Below are 18,903 nucleotides of genomic sequence, written 5' to 3'. Positions count from 1 at the left end.
AACCACACGAAGCATGGTTAGTGTTGCCTGACTTTATAAAGTGTGTTTATAAGCACTACTGCTTGTAGGCAGGCATGACAGTCGACCCATGTTCAGGGGAGGTGGGTTTAGTTTCCTCCACGCCTCGACGTAAGAGAGACGTAAGCGACGTCGCCTCTTAGCTCCAAAGCTCTTGCCTCTGGACCGACAATTTTTTCGAGCTGGAAATGAAGCGGATTCCGGAGCTAAGAGCCGGCACCGCTGCGGTGTGAACAGGAAAACACGGCGCTTTTCAGGCTCCAGCTCCGAGCCGGAGCTGAAAAGGCGCTGGTGTGAAAGGGGCATGAGACAAGGCAGGAAGCGTTTTAGGGTGGGGACCACCGCTAAAAGCTCCGGGTGATTTACGTGCGCCCGCTGGAGGTCTCTGCTCTAGAGACCTCTCACCGGGCGACCTTCGTAAATACCCTATCAGACCAGCTTCCGTGAAAGGACAGCACCCGTAGGCGCGTCCCGTACTAGAAAAGTCGGGTGTCGTGCCACTACGCATTACATAATAACCAATACTCTCCGCACGCCGTGGCGCGCGGGGTTTAGTTTTATTATGAGACCCATGTTGTGCGGGTGCTTTACGAGGACATTCGTCCGCGTAATCTGACTCTGCTCAGCGGGCATTATAGATAAAACCCTTCTTTCTAGGAGAGAGAGAACCTCTCTCTCCAGAATATGGGTTGACTCTCTCTGGCTTGTGAAAACAGATAATGTGTAACTGTTTTGAGAAGCCCAGGCAGATGTCGTGAGTATCTCCTGCTGTATGCTCCTTAGAGCCAGCTGAGATGTCACGCTTATGGCTCCAGCCGGCACTGCGCATGCGCGTGACGGTGGTGCTTTTACAGCTCCAGCCGGCACTGCGCATGTGTGTGACGGAGAGATGCCGTAGCTGCTCTAAGAAGGGGAACAATTGACAGGCTGTTTATTGGCTTCATTGATTTTCTTTTCATTTTTTTGAGAGCTGCGCCCTCGGCCTGGAAGCGTCAGCGGCAAATGTTTTATGACAGAGGAATCAATCAATGTGTGACATGTGTTTGTGCGGACTTGAGGATGGTGTTTAGGCATCTCTCGAGGAGGCAGGAACACATTCACGGAGGGGAGAAGGAGGGGCTGTCACGCCACTCGCTTCTTCTTCCTCGACTGCTGGCCGAAATTCTGGGTTGGCTGAGCCTGAGCTGCAGCCAGAACCGGAGATTTTCTCGGCCAACTTGCCCTTGTCTCCAGCCTGGGCTGGGGACTCGGGGTGGGCTGCGACCTCTGCTTGTCCGGTGCTTTAAACCGAGCAGAGTTCGCTTGGGTGAAGGACTGCTGCTGCGAAGGCAGCGGCTGGACCTTTCGAGGGAGGCAGAGGTGGAGTGCCTCGTCCTCTTTCTTCTTCGTCTCACACCTCCTTTGCATGGAGGCGAGAGCGGAGCCAAAAATTCCCTCGGGAACGATGGGCATATCCAGCACATCTTCCTTTTCTCGGTCAGGGAGGTTGGTGAGGTTGAGCCATCTCGCTCTTTCCTGCACCACCATGATCCCCATTACCTTGCCCGTGGCCTGGACGGCGCAGCGCTGGACACAGAGGCAAATGTCCGTGACCGCTGCCATCTCGTCCAGAGTGGTCCCGGGCTACCCGACAGGTCCTCGCAGAGCTCCGCTTGGTAGGCGGTTAGCAGCGAGGACACGTTCAGGGCCCTGGCGGACAGCGCTGCAGCTTTATAGGACTTTTCAGTCATTGTAGACTGAAAGCGGTCCGACTTTGCTGGCAGCGTGGGGTTCCTGCTCGGTGAGGGGCCCACCTTTGGTAGAAGGTGGGCCGCTACCAGCGGTTCCATGGGCGGTATGCGGAGCAGGCCGAGCCTCTCCATTCCGTCGCAGTCCAGGGAGGAGGCACCCTGGATTGGGACCTTGTTGCTGAAGGGCCGGTCTCTCCACGAGACCGACACTTCATCCAACATTTCTGGAAAGACCGGGAGGAGTTGCCTCCTTTTGCCCGCTGTTTGGGGAAGATGTTTCAGGCCACGGAACGTTGAGTCTGACCGCAACGCGTTTGCATACGGCCTGCAGGTCCATGCTCAGACCGGGCGAAGCTGGTGTGCTGTCGCCCGGGAGAGCAGCCCTCGCTCCAGGCTTTGCAGCCTGGGCCGATGACATGAAGGTGTCCTCTTCTTGTTCATCTGACTCGGACAGGAGGAACGCCAGGGCGTCCTCCTCTTCGTCCTCCTCATAATCCAACTCGAGGACATCCTCCGCGGGTGAGACCATGGTGAGGTCTAACCGGGAGCCCCAGCTTGGTAAAGCGCGGGAATCCGTTCCCGCGTGTCTTGTCGTCACCGGGTCCCGGCCTGCCAGGGCGCGGGATTCCGGTTCTGAGGCCATCGCGGATAATGAGCCCCAGACCAACACGGAGAGGGGTTCGCTCTCTGTGGCGGACGCCCCCGTGTCTTGACTGCTGGCCGGCGGGTCCATGGACATGGGGGGGTCCTGTTCCGACAGGCTAGCTTGTCTTGCTAACCGTCGGCGGAGGCTCTTGACGGTGAAGCGGACACAATGTCCGCATGAGCCGGGGTTGTCGATAGCGCCTCGGGCGTGTTCCAGCCCGAGGCAGGACGAACAGACCTAGTGTGTGTCTGTGCCCGAGATCTTCCACCCGCAGCCGCAGAGTCGAGCCACCGAGTCTCTGATTCCTCTGGTGTGAGGGAGAGGGGCGTCCATCTTTGTCGCCTCGTGGCGTGGAGAGGGCCCGCTCTCGACAGGTGGGACGGGAAAAAAGGTATTACCACCTTGTCCTTAATCCGGAGAAAAAAGGACGGTGTGGGTCTTTTATTCCCGGAGAATACTGACTGGTGTGGCAGTATGCTCCTTTTTTAATCCTTTTCCCCTCCGTGGGGAAGAGAAAAGAAAAACTTCCTCGCTACCGTGGTGTCGGTAGAGAGGGAGCGAGCTAGCAACAGGTGTGCTGCTAGCTTGAAAAAATCGGACCTACCTTACTTTCTCGTGTAGAGAAGGGCGAGGTCGATTTTAAATACTAACGGCGTTAGTACTACCGTCTTCCTGCGAAGCAGAAGGAGTAGCCGGCAATCGCCTGTCGACCGAAATGGGTATTTGGGTTCAGTCTGTGGACAGTGAAGCTTGCTCGGCTACTGTGAGATGTGCTCTGAAGCGAGAAGAGGTGTTTGAATGACGCATGCGTTGTGGCGCAAGCTACTTATAGGGGGTGATTTCCCTGACGTTAACGTCAAGATCACCAGCCAATCAGGATTGGCGTAATGAGATTGATGCTTCTGTTTGCTCCGTGATGAGGCGCATCCCATAGTGAGACATCGAACGGACTGTTATGAATGAGAACTTTATGAAGCCTAATAATGTCCAACTTATGTCAAAGTACAAAGATCGTACAGTTAACACAAACTCTCATTACTGCCGTCTAGGTTTCATAGAAGCTTGTTATATTGCAGGACTGAGAAAACATGTGCCTTTCGCTGCCCTCTGCATTCTTCTCATAGATATAAATAAATAGAATGTCTCATATTTATTTAAAGAGATAAAGCCCCAAAGCATGTATCCTATAAAGTGTATAAGTAATCCCTGTTTACTAAATACTTGTTAGTAAGAAGTTAAAACCACAAGGTACCTGGTGTAAAAACGTGTTCAGGGGAAAGGGTGAGGGAGTGAGTGACAAGCGTGAACTTTAAATAGACTTCAAAAATGTCATTTGTTCCCTGAGATACTGAAAATATCTGGGATGAAACACCAATAACATTGCACACACACAATGATCAGTGACCTTTATCGTTCATCTGGTGGTTCAAGAAAGGTGTAACAATTTCTTTAAATATAACTTCAATGAAAATATATGTTTAATTTGAATGAAGTTACAGAAGTCCTAAATACAAAATGTAGACTTAAAAAAATAAGCTTTCAAAAAGGAACTTTTTTCTTGTTGGCTGTTGCTGAGTTTTCTCAATCAGCTTTTCTTTCAATCCAAAAGCAATTGCTTTAAGAAAGCTGTAAACCTAAGCATCTCCAGCCAGCTAGCTACGTTTGAAATCATCTGTTTGATGTTTTTATTCATTCTTATATTTATGGATAAAAAAACATAATTCAGACACAGTATGAACAGTACTGTATTTTTATATTTGAAATGTTTTTCACTAAAAACAACGATAATAATAAATGACTTCCATATAGTTGATTTCTGCACAGTATTACATGAGAATACTTCATCCTAAAAGCATGAAATACCATTTAAAGGTGTTGAGTAGTGCTGGCGGCATATTAAAACTTTTGACCATTGGTTTTCACACGTGTTACTTCAAGGTCAATGGAACATTTCATACTTCATTATGATCTGGGGTTACATGTTAAATAAAAAAGCCTCATTCCCAAGATCACAACCATCGTGTAGTATTTTACCACAGAACCAAAGGCATTTCTGGATGCGTTAATGGTTAGTCCTCAACCCTTTCAACCTTTTCTCTTGAAAATAAAAATAATTGGGCATCAATCTAAGCTCCGTCTTTGCTTTTCATTTTTCCATATACTTATGGTTAACTAACTTTATAAGAACAATGCAGTTTAATAATAACGTGTTGGCCGTTTCTGTACTGCAGATTTTTCACCTGTTTGGCCGCAGTCTTTTTGCAAGATATAACGTGTTGGCTTAGTTATCTAGCTCGCTACACATTTCCCTGTGTGAAATCAGGAACCCATTGTCACTCTACATGGCACATTACGTCCTGCTTGGCACCGAATGTTCCAGGTTGTTTTAAGGTCTTCAAACTAATCTGGACAGGACAGTCTCATAAAAATGTCCCTTAAACTGTACTTTAATAAGAGGAGGAAACAGTGACCCAAGCATGCGTTGTATTATTGCCCTTTTAGGGGATGTACTATCACAGTGAGTCTGTGAAATGAAAAATAATTAACTGAACAGCGATAAAACATACGAAATAAACTTCCTATCCTACCTTCTTTTGTAACCGTGAGTTTTTACGCAGTTGTAATGTGTATGTGTGGTAGGCACGATGCAGCAGCGCCATTTAAAAACAGAATAAATAGGATGAATCATGTATCGACAACTAAAGAGAAAACAGTGCACATTTATTTTTCTACTCACAGCTTCTGCAATATGTTTCCGGCTGCCGGGGACAAGGATGTGAGCTGAAGCTATAAACGATGCCGTTACTGACCAATTACAACGTTTTAAGAAAATGGTGGTAATAGTATAAATAGTGTAATAGTATAAAGGAGGATGTGTGTTATGTCTGTGTGTTATGCTGCAGCCTCCCTCAGACATCAGGCCAGAAGAATGATGGACCATATTCAGTTATATACACGGAAGAACAAAGACAAGCAGGTTAAAGAATGGGAGGAAAGATAAAATAGGAGAAAGTGACTATGTTAAGGGCTGCAGAGGAAAACATGGCAGCAGCCCACTCTTAATGAGTCATAAATCAGCTTGATATGAATCATCTCTACAGTGCTATTAGAGCAAAGTGTTGCGAACCTCATTAATTTCCATTAGGGAGCCACTATCTAGTAAGTTTACTATTGCATAACATTTTCTCCAGGCTCATATCTTTATGATCTTACAATAACTCCCACTGATCCCTTAGCATCTATGTTCCTTAACACCATTACTCTGAAGTTTGGGGTCAATCCCTTTCATTTCAAGCATGGACGAGCACAGACATTTTTAGCAGCAGTGACTAATTTCAAACGTCTCTGTCACCACTCTGCACTCTGATGAAGGCACAGTAGATTATATAAAAAAATGTAAAACACTATTGAAAATAATAAAATATATATTATATATATAATAAAATATACTATTAGCTGCCATGCAATGCCTTTGGAAAGTTGCAGAGAATAGCAAGCTACAAACCTTTTGATTCTAAATGCAACCAAACTAAAAGTTGTAGTTGATATACTTTTGGCAGCACATTTCTGTAAGATAGTACCCGCAATTAATTAAGGAAACATGTTGCCTGATGTGACTCGACAGTTATGTTAGGTTAAGTTATGTTTTTTACTCTAGTCTTGTGTTGTGATCTTGTCACTTCCTGTTTTTATTTTGAAAGTAATCCTTCCCTCTCATTCCAGATCCCACATTTCCCGCCCTTGAGATTGCTTGGCCCTGCCCTAATAGTTTTCACCTGTGCCCATCCTCCCTCACCTATAAATAGCCCTTGTGTTTCTTTGTTCCCTTGTCAGTTCGTTATGTTTCATGTCGTGAGAACCTGGGCCTTTTGACTCCTGACACTTTACTTTGAGATTTAGACCTTTTGCCAAGTGAGTTTTGTTTTGATGTACAACTTAGTTTTTTTGTTATTGAACTACTTTCTATTTTTTGAAAGTACGATTTAGTTTTGTTATTAAACAAGATTCTATTTTTGGACAACTGTCTTTGAGTCCTGCTTTTGGGTCCTGTGTCTCGGTTCATAACAGTGCCCTTGCCTGAAAAACACAAACTTGCTTTCCGGTCACAGAAAACATCTTTGACCTCAAAAACACTTACAACTTGAAAAAAAGATCATTTAAGAACTATGCGTTTCACTCAAAGTGATTCAGCTGTTGGCCAGCCAATGCTTTGAAAGCAACTTTGCAGAGTTAACATTTAGCTGCCTCTCTCTCTTTTGACTGCTTTGCCAGTGTAGGCAATGTGCAACATCCTCTATGAAGCATCGCTTACCAAGCTACATTAGTTTTGACTAACCGCAGTTAACAAGTAGATTAAAGCAGCTGTGCTCTCAACATTATGTAATGCAATGTGATTATATCAGTATGAAATAGTTTATGGGCACTATACAACTACCATACTTTTCGGACTATAAAGCGCACCTGCATATAAGCCGCAGCAGCTAAATTGTCCGTCTGTCTTGCTCTCGTTCTGTCTCTCGGTTCCACTTTTACTTTGGCGCGCTACCTGTCTCACTCTTTTCCGGCCTCCAGCTTTTCCTGCTGGAGCCCGCCGCTTAAAGGTGGCGCGGACCGGTCATAGAGCCCATAGTGTTAAAGGTGGTTAATTTTACCTGTAAAATCCATAGTTTTAGGAGGTTCCCTAGTGGCCATTAGCTTTACAAAAAAAATGGGGAAAAAAGTCGCGGCTTATAGTCCGAAAAGTACGGTACATAGAAATGCCCCTAAATGTGACCCAACATTACAAGGGTCCAAGGCTAACTTTAGCGAGAAACTATGCTAAGTAGCTAAGTAATTAAAACTAAATAAAGATAAGTTTACAGTACAAGCTAAATCAGCAAACACTGAGTAAATCACCTGCACTCAAAACGAGTAGATAGATTCTAAAACGGAAAAAAAGAAAAGAAAGAGAAGAAGAAAGGTGAAGATGAATGAGGTTTGGAGCTCTTCCTCAACTCTTAGACAGAAATGAATGTTGACTAAGGACGATGACCTCATCGCTCATTCCATGGGGGCTTGGCCGGCTTTCCACAATCACTATTAGATTAATAACTGCGGCAGCAACAACAACAATAGTACAAGTAGCAATCACAATAATCATTATTATGTATTTTTTGGGGCCAGGAGTGCACTTCAACCGACGAGGGGCAAATGATCAGTGACTGGAGCCATTTCAGCCACCACACTCAGTACGTCTCTAAATTTGAAATCACAAGCAGTGAGGGAGAAAATCAGCTATGCTATAATGAAGCTAAGCTATAATTCCTCTGTCTTAGCTCCTGCCTGCCTAACTCTATCTATTCAATCAATCATTCAAGTGAGGAGCACCAATTAAAGTGCACTATTTTAATACACTACAGGAGCACAGCATTGGACTACTGATGTGCTTCTGCAGGTGTGAAATCTATATTGCCTCCAGACACCAACACTATCCCCCGTTTCCTTACCAGAGAGGTGAAGATGTAAGTGTAGTAGACTGACAGCATCCCCAGCTCTGATGCCTGCAGAACAAAAGACAAGAGGGACAGGAGGTAAGAGATAAAAGGCAAACGTAAGAGATAGAAAAGGCAGAAAACAGGAATACGACGATTGTAGTTTCAACAAAATGGTGGAGGTCAGAGAAACGGAGCAGGCAGCGGGAGAACAAAACAGCAGCAGAGAGAGTCTAGAATAAAGGGGCGGGAGAGAAGTTGAGAGGTCAGTGATTAGTGTAACTCAAGCTCCACTCTGCAGCAGACAGATCAAATCCACATCTAGATAAGACTAGGCACATTCTTATCTGACGACGGCTCTCAATGGAGCAATTAATTTCCGAAATGCATTAGTATGCTGCTCGACACTCCGTCTTACAATTTGATTAAATCAAAGTCACAGTGAGGAGCAGTTGTGAAGGACAGGGTGAACTTTTCATAGTTTAATTTCATTAAAGTCATTAGCAAAAGAGAAAAAATAATCGAGCTTCTGTTTAATCATGATGTGATTATGATTCAAATCAATACATGTCAAGGAGATATATATATATAAAAGCCTTTTTAAAGAATGTCCTCTTTGTAAAAACATTTTTTACTATACATTATTCAACCCTGGGTGGAATCCTTTGTGAGCATGTATTAATCCTGCTTCACAGAGAGTGTCTTTTCTACAACTCGCTGCACTGAAATTTACATATTTCCATAATAAATAGTTGAAAGACTAACATTATTCCAAGGTTGTTATCTGCACAAATGTAACCTCTGTGTTGGTGTTTGAATGCCATACGATGTGTGCATCACTCAGTTGTTGAATATTCAGCTTAAGTGTTCGGCAGGAGCATAAATAATAAAACACAAAGAGAAGAAAAACACATCTTATATGGCAAAAACAACCAAACACAGATGTCACTATTAAACTCTGAAGGACCTCTCATGTTGACTTTTTAAAGCTTTCTCCTTTGAGCATATTTAGCACGCTAAAATTACTAGCATGATTACTATTTGATTACATTTTTATGCTTCAGGTTTAGTGTTTTTAGCATCTGCCCTGCAGGGTTACAGAGCCAGTTAAGCTTGGTAATGGGCCTAATGGCAGAGGTGATACATATGCAGGAAGTAATATTTCTAACACCCAGCTTCTGTAACTTGGGTGATTAATTTCTTTATTACCTGTCCAAAGAAAAAATTACATTATAACCTAAATCGCATTTTCCTGCTGCCCACATCAGAAGACACGGTACAACCAAAACAAGCAGCTGATGAAAAATATCCTTCTGGTTTCCTTTCACTGCATTTACAATAAGCTTATTTTACTTTTTCCCTCCCACTTTGTGATCTCCTCATTGTTCTACTGCAGCTTTTGGTCAGAGTGCCGGCAGTTTGCACTGCCCCGGTATACTGGGCTCACTATCAGTCCTACTGTGGTATTGTAAAGCTGTGCACAGCAGTGGAGGGCTGAATAAACAAGATTACATTCAGAATGCTAACACTGCTGACCTAAACCCCTCAGAATGCAACATCCTCAGAGAGTGAGAAACTGTAAGATGCAAGATGTAAACAGACAAATAATGGGAAATGTCTTGCATGACAAAAGGCGATTCTGTCCCGAGCAGCTCAGCACTCTTATCACCATCTGAGAAGGGTATATACGCCATATATATCTGATATGGTTGGCAACTAGGCACTCAACGAGAGCCAGGACTGCCAACTTTCTACCACCCTGCTGCAGGATTGTTGTGACAGGCAGCGTGACACAAATAGGAGACCAAAGAGTGAGAGACACAGGGATGGGGTGCACAAGACCACACGAAGAGCGAGGTGTGAGGAAACAAAGTGAAATAGTCTTCTCACGGGCAAAGAGCGAGAACGACAACCACTCCATGTTGATAATGAAGACACAGACAGACGGAGTATGGGAACAGAGGAAGAGAGAAAGACAGAAAGAAAGAAAGACATCCCACTGTGGGCTCCCGCTGCTCTGTGGCCCAGGGTTGCCTGGGTTGCCATGGTGACTTGGATGACCACTGATGGCGGCCTGAATGAGTTTGATCAAGGTGAGAGATGGAGACTAAGGTCTACTGTGCGAGTGAGTCTATAACTGAGAAGGAGAAGCGAGAGAAACATCCCCCCTTCTGTCTGCAGTTACTGTCACCTCCACTTTAGCCATCCATCCATCGTCTTCTAGAAATAATGGAGGTGTGTATTAATCACAGAGAGGCCATATGCTGTTGCCAAACAGTCTAGCTTCCTTGGCTGGCCCAATCACCGTTATTGATGCCATTAAGGCTATTTACAAACACAAGTCACCAATCAGGAGGAGCTTCATCTTGTGTGGACGTCAGACTGTTGGAGGTTTTGATAATGTATTGTGACGTTAATGATATGTATGTGCAATTACCTCATACAGGTCGAATTGTTAGGCTACGCACACAAATAATCTTCACTAAAGATTTCAATTTTTTTCTCTCAGGCGGTAAACTTAAAAACTTTTCATATTTTTGCGAAAGTACAGAGGTAGATAGATAATGAATAAGAGCACCATTAGAAAGTAGAGAAAAGTGCCTCTTTATGATTCTGTCCTTATTCACATCATTCCACTTAACTGTGTAGAATTTTCACTTTTCGAAGGTAATTCATTGGGATAGAAATTGATTTAATACCATGTAATTTGATGTGAAAGGTTTGTTTGACTCAATTCATCTGGCTTTTACTTTGGAGCCGAGATTTTCTGTAACTATGTCTTTTAAATGTCTAGTGCCATAAATCCATGTAATCCGTCTTCTTATTAAAGAGAGCCAATGGATTACTGCGGTGAAAAAGTATGTACTTTATAAATACTGCACACTATTTATTTGGGGAATACAAACTTTTACTTTTACAGATGAAAACTAAACCAACTTCTTCTTACAGTTTAAGAAATCACTCTCCCCGTATTCAATTATTTTTAGCCCTGAAACCTTTTTGCCACCGGCGGTTTCAGCTACTTTTCCTTTTTGAGGTATATGAAAGTTAAATAAATGTGGATCTGTATAAAGCCAAGACTATAGCCATGGAATAAAGACAAGTTATCAATGCACAAATAACACAGCCATCATGTGAACCATACTAACCCGTTCCAGAATGATATGTGACATGGTGGCGTTGGCATCGACTATAATAGTGGCAGTCTTGTCATCTCGTATCTCCTTCAGGAGTGGGGTCGGGTCGTTGCTGTCATCAAGCATGCGCACTGACAAAGTCTCCTTGGAGATGAGGAACTGCCTGAGGAGCTGCTCCAGGTTCAATAAGCCTGCCGGTAAGACACACGCAGAAAAAACACATAAGAGGGTTACTTGAAATAAAGTGAAGACTCTCCCAAGGATATGAAGTCAGGTATAATACTGTATAGCTTTTTTCACATTAGATAAAACAGTCAAAAAGTTAAGGAAAGTCAAGTGGATTTAAAGTACATGGTTGGTATTGTTAAAGCAGTATGCACTTACTATGCATACAATGTATCTAACTAGAAATTAATGTACCTATTGTTTGTTTTCCACCACATTTCACAGCAATTAATCCATAAATACATTTACAATGCAGAACACGTGCACTGATTTATTTTAATTACAATTATTGTGAAGCCATCAACACAAAGTGACGTTTTCATCAACTTCTCTTGTACTCGATCCCATGGTACGAGACCTCTCGACTGTGAGGGGGGTAAGTGGTATTTGCCCTAATTAAAGCATTGCCGACTTAATCAAAGCATTCCCAGCTGTATTTTAAAAGTCACTCGGCATACATATATAAGCAGACTCTGAGAGGTTATTGGACTAATTTATTCATATCGGAGACTAACTTGTCAGCGTGAGAAAAATACAACCTGAATAATGAGTCACTGAGAGAAATATAACAAGCCATAGCATGTATGTGTGATGGTTAAATTGGCCTCCCATGACCTAATCACACTCGTATAACATTACTAGATATTGGCAAGGAGAGTCATATGAGAAGGACGCATCGCTACACAGAAGGACTTGCATTTCACTCTTGACTTGCATTGGCTTCGACCTAAAATGTCCATTATAAAGAAATAACAAAACGACACTCTCGACTTAGGTGTCAACATCTTTTAACAGTTTGCCATGGTGACAGCAGAATAGATCATCTGTCACATGGGAACCAATTGTGGTCCAACAATTTAAAGTTATCAAGCTGACTCTTTTAAGCTTTTCCACAGCACATTAACACACGCTACAGTACTGCCCCAGACACCAGAATCATGTCTAATGGCTTCTATAATTGTGTCTCGGTTACTGTCTGTCTTTCATCTGGTCTGTACGGCAGTGTATCATTGGGTGTGTTTGTCTTCCTGTAGCTGGCTACCTGTGTGTGTGCACTCATGAGACATCACTCGTGGCTGCTCCTTGCTCGCCTGGCTGTGTCTCCGACCTGTCAGATCGGCTTCCTCTGTAGTAGAACTTTGATGAGCTTGAAATAGCTTCTGTTAAATCGCCCTCCTTGCCTGCCTCCTGCAGCCGCTCTCTCTAGCTTCTTGCTGTTTCTTGTTCATTAGGCACTAGACTTTAGAGCTTCTACTAAATATAACTTGCCAAACGGCACATACACAAATTCTTGCTAAAATAAAGGGACAAACAGAAAAGGCTCTTTTTAGTTCTGGCTGCACAGGATCTAAAGGGGAGTTGTGAAGCTGAACGACAAAAATAGTTTTTCTTAAGTTTGACCTTGCAGGGAAATAACTTGATCTTACTGCTTCTCCAGTTAAGTTATGTTTACGTTCAGAGTTACGCACCTAATCGCATTGTCTGTATCCTTGAGGCTTAGAAACAGGTTGAATCTATTTCCTAAATTATTTTGAATTCAAGCCAGTTCTTTCCACACTTTAAATCCTGTATTGTTTACCTTCATATTAACAGGTCTTGCAGTATTTCCTGACATTGCTGCCTCATTAGTGTGTTTCTTGGACATACTGTAACTGCCATCTCAAGATCAGTGGAAAAGTGTGAATTCACTGGCAGGAATGTAGATAACTAAACAAAAACAAAAAAACAGATTCATAGCGCTACTAGGGGTCCTTGCGGATGCATCCAAGGACAGTTTTGTCCACCCCAGTCAGACCTGGCGTTAAGTGAATCTTTAAGGATCATAACCTTAAGTTCAGAGTCAGAGTTTTGATTTGGTACCTAGTTGTGTGTAATCCAGTGTACGTTGAATCTAGAGAATGCATTATGTCAAAGAGAATCCTGTCAAGGTATTTATATAGATTAAAGTTGTGTGTTTGTTAACACACAGAGGAACAAGCAGTATAAAAAACATTAACAGAATACATTAAAGCAGCTGAATATGCATTCCTTGATGGTGTATTTGAATAATGTACAGTATAGCGAAATCTTCCGTCTTGAAGAAGCAAATATAGTCCCACAATCTTTGATACATTATGATGACTTATTATTTAGCCTTCAACAGAGTAATACCTAGTTTTATGGCTGGGCATCACTTTAAAATGTTGTCTGCAAGATCATGTGTTAAAACATTAAACAAATTCCAAAGCTTATTCCCCTTCCTATTAACCCAAATAACCATAAAAGTACAACCATCAATAACGGCAATAATCCACCTGTCACACAGTGATGGGGCTGATCTAATGTGCAGTTACTCATAATTCCTGATTTCTCTGCAAACAGAATTCATATAAATTATGTGTGCAGTGCAAATACCTTATCCTTGCAAAAGCTTTTCTTGTAGCTATTTCAGCTTGAGGGTGATATTACCGTGTAGTAATATATGGAGAAAATGGCAAGAGGCAAATATAGCAGAGTTCAGGTTCACATGTTTTGTTGCCCCATGTAGAGTGTTCCACAAGGGATACTACTTTGTCTGGCTTTTTATTTTTGTCTTAAATGGACAGGTAAGGATGAAAGCTCCATGCTGGATATAAACCGAGTATGACACAAAGTGGTTTTCATACACCTGTTTTTAAGGGCAGTTTAAAAAATCCATGAAAAACCCACATCAAAAGAAAGTGCATACATATTTTACAGGTTGTTGTTTTTATAAAAGCAAAATGCTCAGTGCAATGAAACTTTGTGGAAAAAGTATGTCACTTAAAAGGCTAGAAGAGGAAACAATGTTTTCAGTGTTTTAGTTTTGACTGGCTCTCCTTTAATTTGTTGTTGTGCCTTGTCCTTTTCCAAGGGTTTAATGGCTCCTGACTGGGCAATTAGCTCCACCAGCTGTTTACCTTGATGCGCCCAATTCCTAATACCCACATAACCGTAGTGAATGGAAACATACTCGACCTAGTATGTTCCTTTGCTGATTTTCTGTAGAAACTGGTTATAGTCACAATACATCTTATGGAAAACAGTATATCATTTACAGGAGATGTCTTTTGATTGAAATGTTCACATTTCATTTATGCTGGTGAGGAATCAGCCTCAATCCCTTTTCTAATAACATCAAGAAAAAAGTTATTGCAATTTAGTCTAGAGAAATACAACATGTTTGCAATTATGTACACAAACCCTGCCCACTCTCCACACATCTAAAATGTAGTTTTTATGGGTCAACAACTTTTATTTAAAAAAATCAGCATGTAAGCCAACTGCCCTTCATCTATTCAACGAGAAGCTTTATAAAACTCCAAAGTGCTGCTGCTTCTCGCACCATCATGATCATTAGTGGCCACGACATAATTACAATTATAAAAGTAATTATGTAGTATTAAGACCATCCTCTGCAATTACTATGTTCTCGTCATCCTAACACCAATAACACAGTGCTGATCACAAGTCATTGAGATGTCTCTTCCACCCGATTAACACTGATTACAAGTTAGAAAAGTAGACACAGTAAGTAGGTCAGCATGAGCAATGGAAAATTGCAAATTATTAGACGTCACAATCTATAATTAAATACAAAACTAAAAGTTTAAAGTGAAACCATGATACCAAGTATGTTTTGTCACGTACTTTGTGTAAGGGAAACTTCTGTTGCAATGGAAAGTCCGGACTCAGAGAGACACGGGATGAGCAGGAGTTCTGAATGTCAAACACTGATATTTATTAAGAGTTTAATACGGCCGGAGGATTAACAAAGCAACTCGGACTGTTAATGCAGGCTGCCAAATCAATTCTGCCCACACAAAGAAAGAACCGCTCGGACCTGGTCTCTGAGAAAGGGCGGAGCTTAGAAGCGCGGGCTTTTACTCTAAATCGATAACAGATGGACAAACAAAGATTGTTTGTCTCGTAACTGCATCGGGCAGTAAACCCTTCCTCCCACAGGAAAGGCAGAAGACCTTTTGACCTGTGTCTTCCTGAGAAATTACTTGCAGGAGAAATGTAAGAAAGACTGAGAATCTTAAAACACAAACAGATATTCTTAAAATATTCTCTGACACTTTGCTGCAGTGGAGCAATGCAGTGAGTTGAAATGGAAAACCTTGCTCTCAAACTGTGCCTATCGAAGGAGAAAAGAAAATGCTCTTCAAGCATGTGGCCGACTGTTTTGTTGAACTTATAAATCCTGTGTACCTGCACTGCAGTTCCAGTCAACATTTCACAGTTTAAGGGATGTTCTCTTTAAGCTTACTGACAGCTGTACCAATCAGCTCACTAATGAAAGTAGTCTGCTGTAGCGCAGTGTGAGTGAGAGCAGAAACAGCATGCATGGGAATGTGTGTGATTTGCACAGTGTACGTGTGTGCATGCAGAGTCCAGTGCGTGCAATTGAACATGTGTCTCTTTTCATTAACCAAAGGCCTCAACCACACAACATGTGGGCCCCCCCAGTAGGTCAACAAATTCAACCACATGGAGAGTTTTCGGAGCCAGATGTACAGTAATGCGGCTGCTGCACACACTGCTATCAATAGTGGAGGTTAGCTTTATTAATGTCCTGGTGTGCACTGTGCCTTTGGACACAGCTCCACCTCCGCTCCTGCCACCCCAATATTCATGTATTGACCACGCTCTATTAAGCTGTCACTACCTATGGTGATTAATGAGGCCGGCACATGTGGACGAGCCACCGACAGGCTTTCAACCAACCAACTGACAGGGAGGGGCCGAGAGAGAAGGAGCCAAAGTGGAATGGGTTTCAGCTGTTGCTACGGCTGAACACAGACCTTCACACACACACACACACACACACACACACACACACACACACACACACACACACACACACACACACACACACACACACACACACACACACACACACACACACACACACACACACACACACACACACACACACACACACACACACACACACACACACACACACACACACACACACACACACACACACACACACACACACACACACACACACACACACAGGCATGCTGCCATGTGATGCCTTTTCTATTGAATTAACGAGGGTCACATGAGAGAGTGCAATCAATACAGCCACGTCATTTCCTGGACTGTCTCCCTCTCGTTAATGTATAATTCTAGTGTGGTTGCCTCCTCCCTTTCCTCACCCCAAACAACTACATTTCACCCCTGCCACATCTGCCAAATAGCATCCTCTCTTGTTCTCTCCTCTCCCACCCCTCTCTCATGTTGGACTCCCCTTAGAGTCTTTTATCTGCCTCTGATCTACCCTCATTTCATTTAATTTCCTTTCCAGTACTCTCAAAGACCAGGGACACAGAATAAGAACCTCCCCGCCATGTAATGTTAAAATGAGTTTCTTTCCCCCAAACTATCTAATATGAAAGTCAAAGGGTGCCTAAAAGGTTCGCTTGTTATCACCATTCTCGCCGGAGCTGTATTAATCAACTCTCGGTGGAAAACGTCACAGAAACAGAATCTTTGCCCTGAATTGGAAAAATGACTGACAGGTACAGAAACACCTAGAAGGAAAAACAAGTAAAGATATATTTTGACCTTGCAGTGAAATAAGGTTGGTTTAAACTACAATTATGTGTATATATATATATATATATAGTGCATTAAATTATTTATTTACGAATTTCTTCCTAATCAAATGAATTGAAAGAGGGTACACAAATAACAGCATGAATCTACTTTAACTGACCGTAAATACAAACATTTCGGTTTAATTCATGTCATTTTGAGTGACATATTTTGTCCTAAAGGTTATAAATAAAAAGAAACAGTCAAAGAGGCAGCTGAAAGGCAGAATAACTATGAATAGAGATAGGCGGGAGGTTCATAGTGGCTCATTGCCATCTCCAGGCAGTCTGAGACATGGTTGATGTCTCAGACATCCTTTCTTCAAAGCATTGCGCTGATTAGGGAAAAGGTTAGCGGGTGCCACTCAGGGTCATGTTGCCTTTGTCTAGGGAGTTGTAATTACTGCTTGCTGGACTACAAGAGGGTGGGAACGGGCTATGGTTTAATCTTCCGCTCTATTTACGAGAATAACTTCCCTCAAGGAAATCTTCAAGCTTTTTTTAAGGTCATTCAGTTTAGTATCTTTAGAATCTAATGAGCGCCTTTGACAGGGAGGCGGTCAGATCACTGGTAGATACAACTTCAGACTCAACCCTGGTTCTTTTTAGTCTAAAGAGGAGTTTCAGCAGTGTTTCTTAGGTGTACACAGACTTGCAAACATGACATTAAGATGGAAAGTACAAGACAGAATAAACATGACACCATGTAACATGCTATATAATTTAATTTACGGATCATTATGACATTGCAAATGAGGAAGAACCCCGCGATACATGTGATTTATTTTTGGATGCAGAAGCCAGGGATGTTGATGCGAGGCCGTTTTAGCTGAGCAGTGCAGCAGCTGCTTCAGAGGGGAGCGTGACACAGGGTGAGATGTTGATAAGCAACACATCTGTTGTTAGAACACAGCCGACATGAGTGCGAAAAACGTATGTCTGCTTACATGTGTTAAAGGATGGCAGACATTAGACAACATGTTTGCACTTTGTTGGCAGATTCTCCCCCTCGTGTGTGATGGTGTGTTTTGTTGTGAAGGTGTGAACGCTGTACTCACAGTCAGCCTGTGCACAGATGAGGCAGGAGGTGGTGCTGTTAAAGAAGGTGAGAAGGCCGGCCACAGCCAGGCTGATGTCCGTGTTGGTCGGCCTCATGTCCAGAGTGGTGAAGCGAGGGAACTGAACCTTCAGAATGTCCTCTGGAGCCACCTTGACATAGGGCACCTGCACAGAGAGGCAAAAATCAGACTTCCTGTTGCATTTTAACCATCCACAGTTTTACATTCATGTTTAACAACGGCAGCAGACATCTGCAGAAAGGACAACAATATGCTGTAAGAGATCTCACCAAGAACAAATGTGTAAGATGGAACTGCAGAATAAAAATAGTACAATGCAAAAAAGACTGCCAGAAGAAAGAAAGGTTCTGTAGAAATTGGATCAATCTGTTAAATAAATTGCAAACAAGATGACCCAGGGGTCTGAGAAAATGTGCATATTCAGAATTCAAATTCTTTCAGTGACACGGAAGCAGATCTCGGAGACTCCAAGTGTAGATCTGAAAGACCTATTTTGGCTCCACCCACACGAACAAGCACTTGTTAGAGAAAACTTCAGTCCAACACCCCCTCACCCTCTGTGACAAAACATTGCTTCACTGTGGAGCAGCTCAACTGAGTGTTTCAGGTAACAATTTTATAATCCAACATATCACAGCAAATGTAAGTAACTAATATATTCTTTTTTTGTATTGGTGCTGTTAGATCATTCCATTGCACAGCTTCTTAGCAATACCAGTGTTAGCTACAAGCTTAATTACATCTGAAGTCCCTGTGATGGGAACAGGGTAGACCAAACATTCAATAAACAAAAGAAGATCATAATTTCTGATGTTAAAACCGTATGTTTAATACATTTATATAATGACCAAATCCAATATCATAATTTCTAAAATAAATAAAGAATATGACAGTGAGGTTAAAGTGCCAACTCCCAGCTTTCCTTTGAAGGTATTACATCCATATCCGCTGAAAAGTATTAGCTATAAACATGTAATGTAATGTATGCCCA

The 18,903-nt window shown here is 42.6% G+C and overlaps 1 protein-coding gene across 1 annotated transcript in view; it reads right to left on the bottom strand.

The window, feature by feature from the left end:
- The window catches only part of grik4 (glutamate receptor, ionotropic, kainate 4), a 398,096-nt gene that overhangs the window by 73,340 nt on the left and 305,853 nt on the right, over positions 1 to 18,903 (bottom strand). The window contains exons 7-9 of the mRNA XM_034097561.2: positions 17,892 to 18,057; positions 11,015 to 11,193; positions 7,881 to 7,934 (exon numbers count right to left, since the gene is read on the bottom strand). Of these exons, the coding sequence (XP_033953452.1) occupies positions 7,881 to 7,934; positions 11,015 to 11,193; positions 17,892 to 18,057 (399 nt within the window). The remainder of the gene's footprint in view (positions 1 to 7,880; positions 7,935 to 11,014; positions 11,194 to 17,891; positions 18,058 to 18,903) is intronic.

This window comes from Pseudochaenichthys georgianus, chromosome 13, assembly GCF_902827115.2.
Source record: "Pseudochaenichthys georgianus chromosome 13, fPseGeo1.2, whole genome shotgun sequence".
Classification (NCBI taxonomy): domain Eukaryota; kingdom Metazoa; phylum Chordata; class Actinopteri; order Perciformes; family Channichthyidae; genus Pseudochaenichthys; species Pseudochaenichthys georgianus.
The sequence above is the reverse complement of the archived record's forward strand: the minus strand, read 5'-3'. Positions and strand labels throughout refer to the sequence as shown.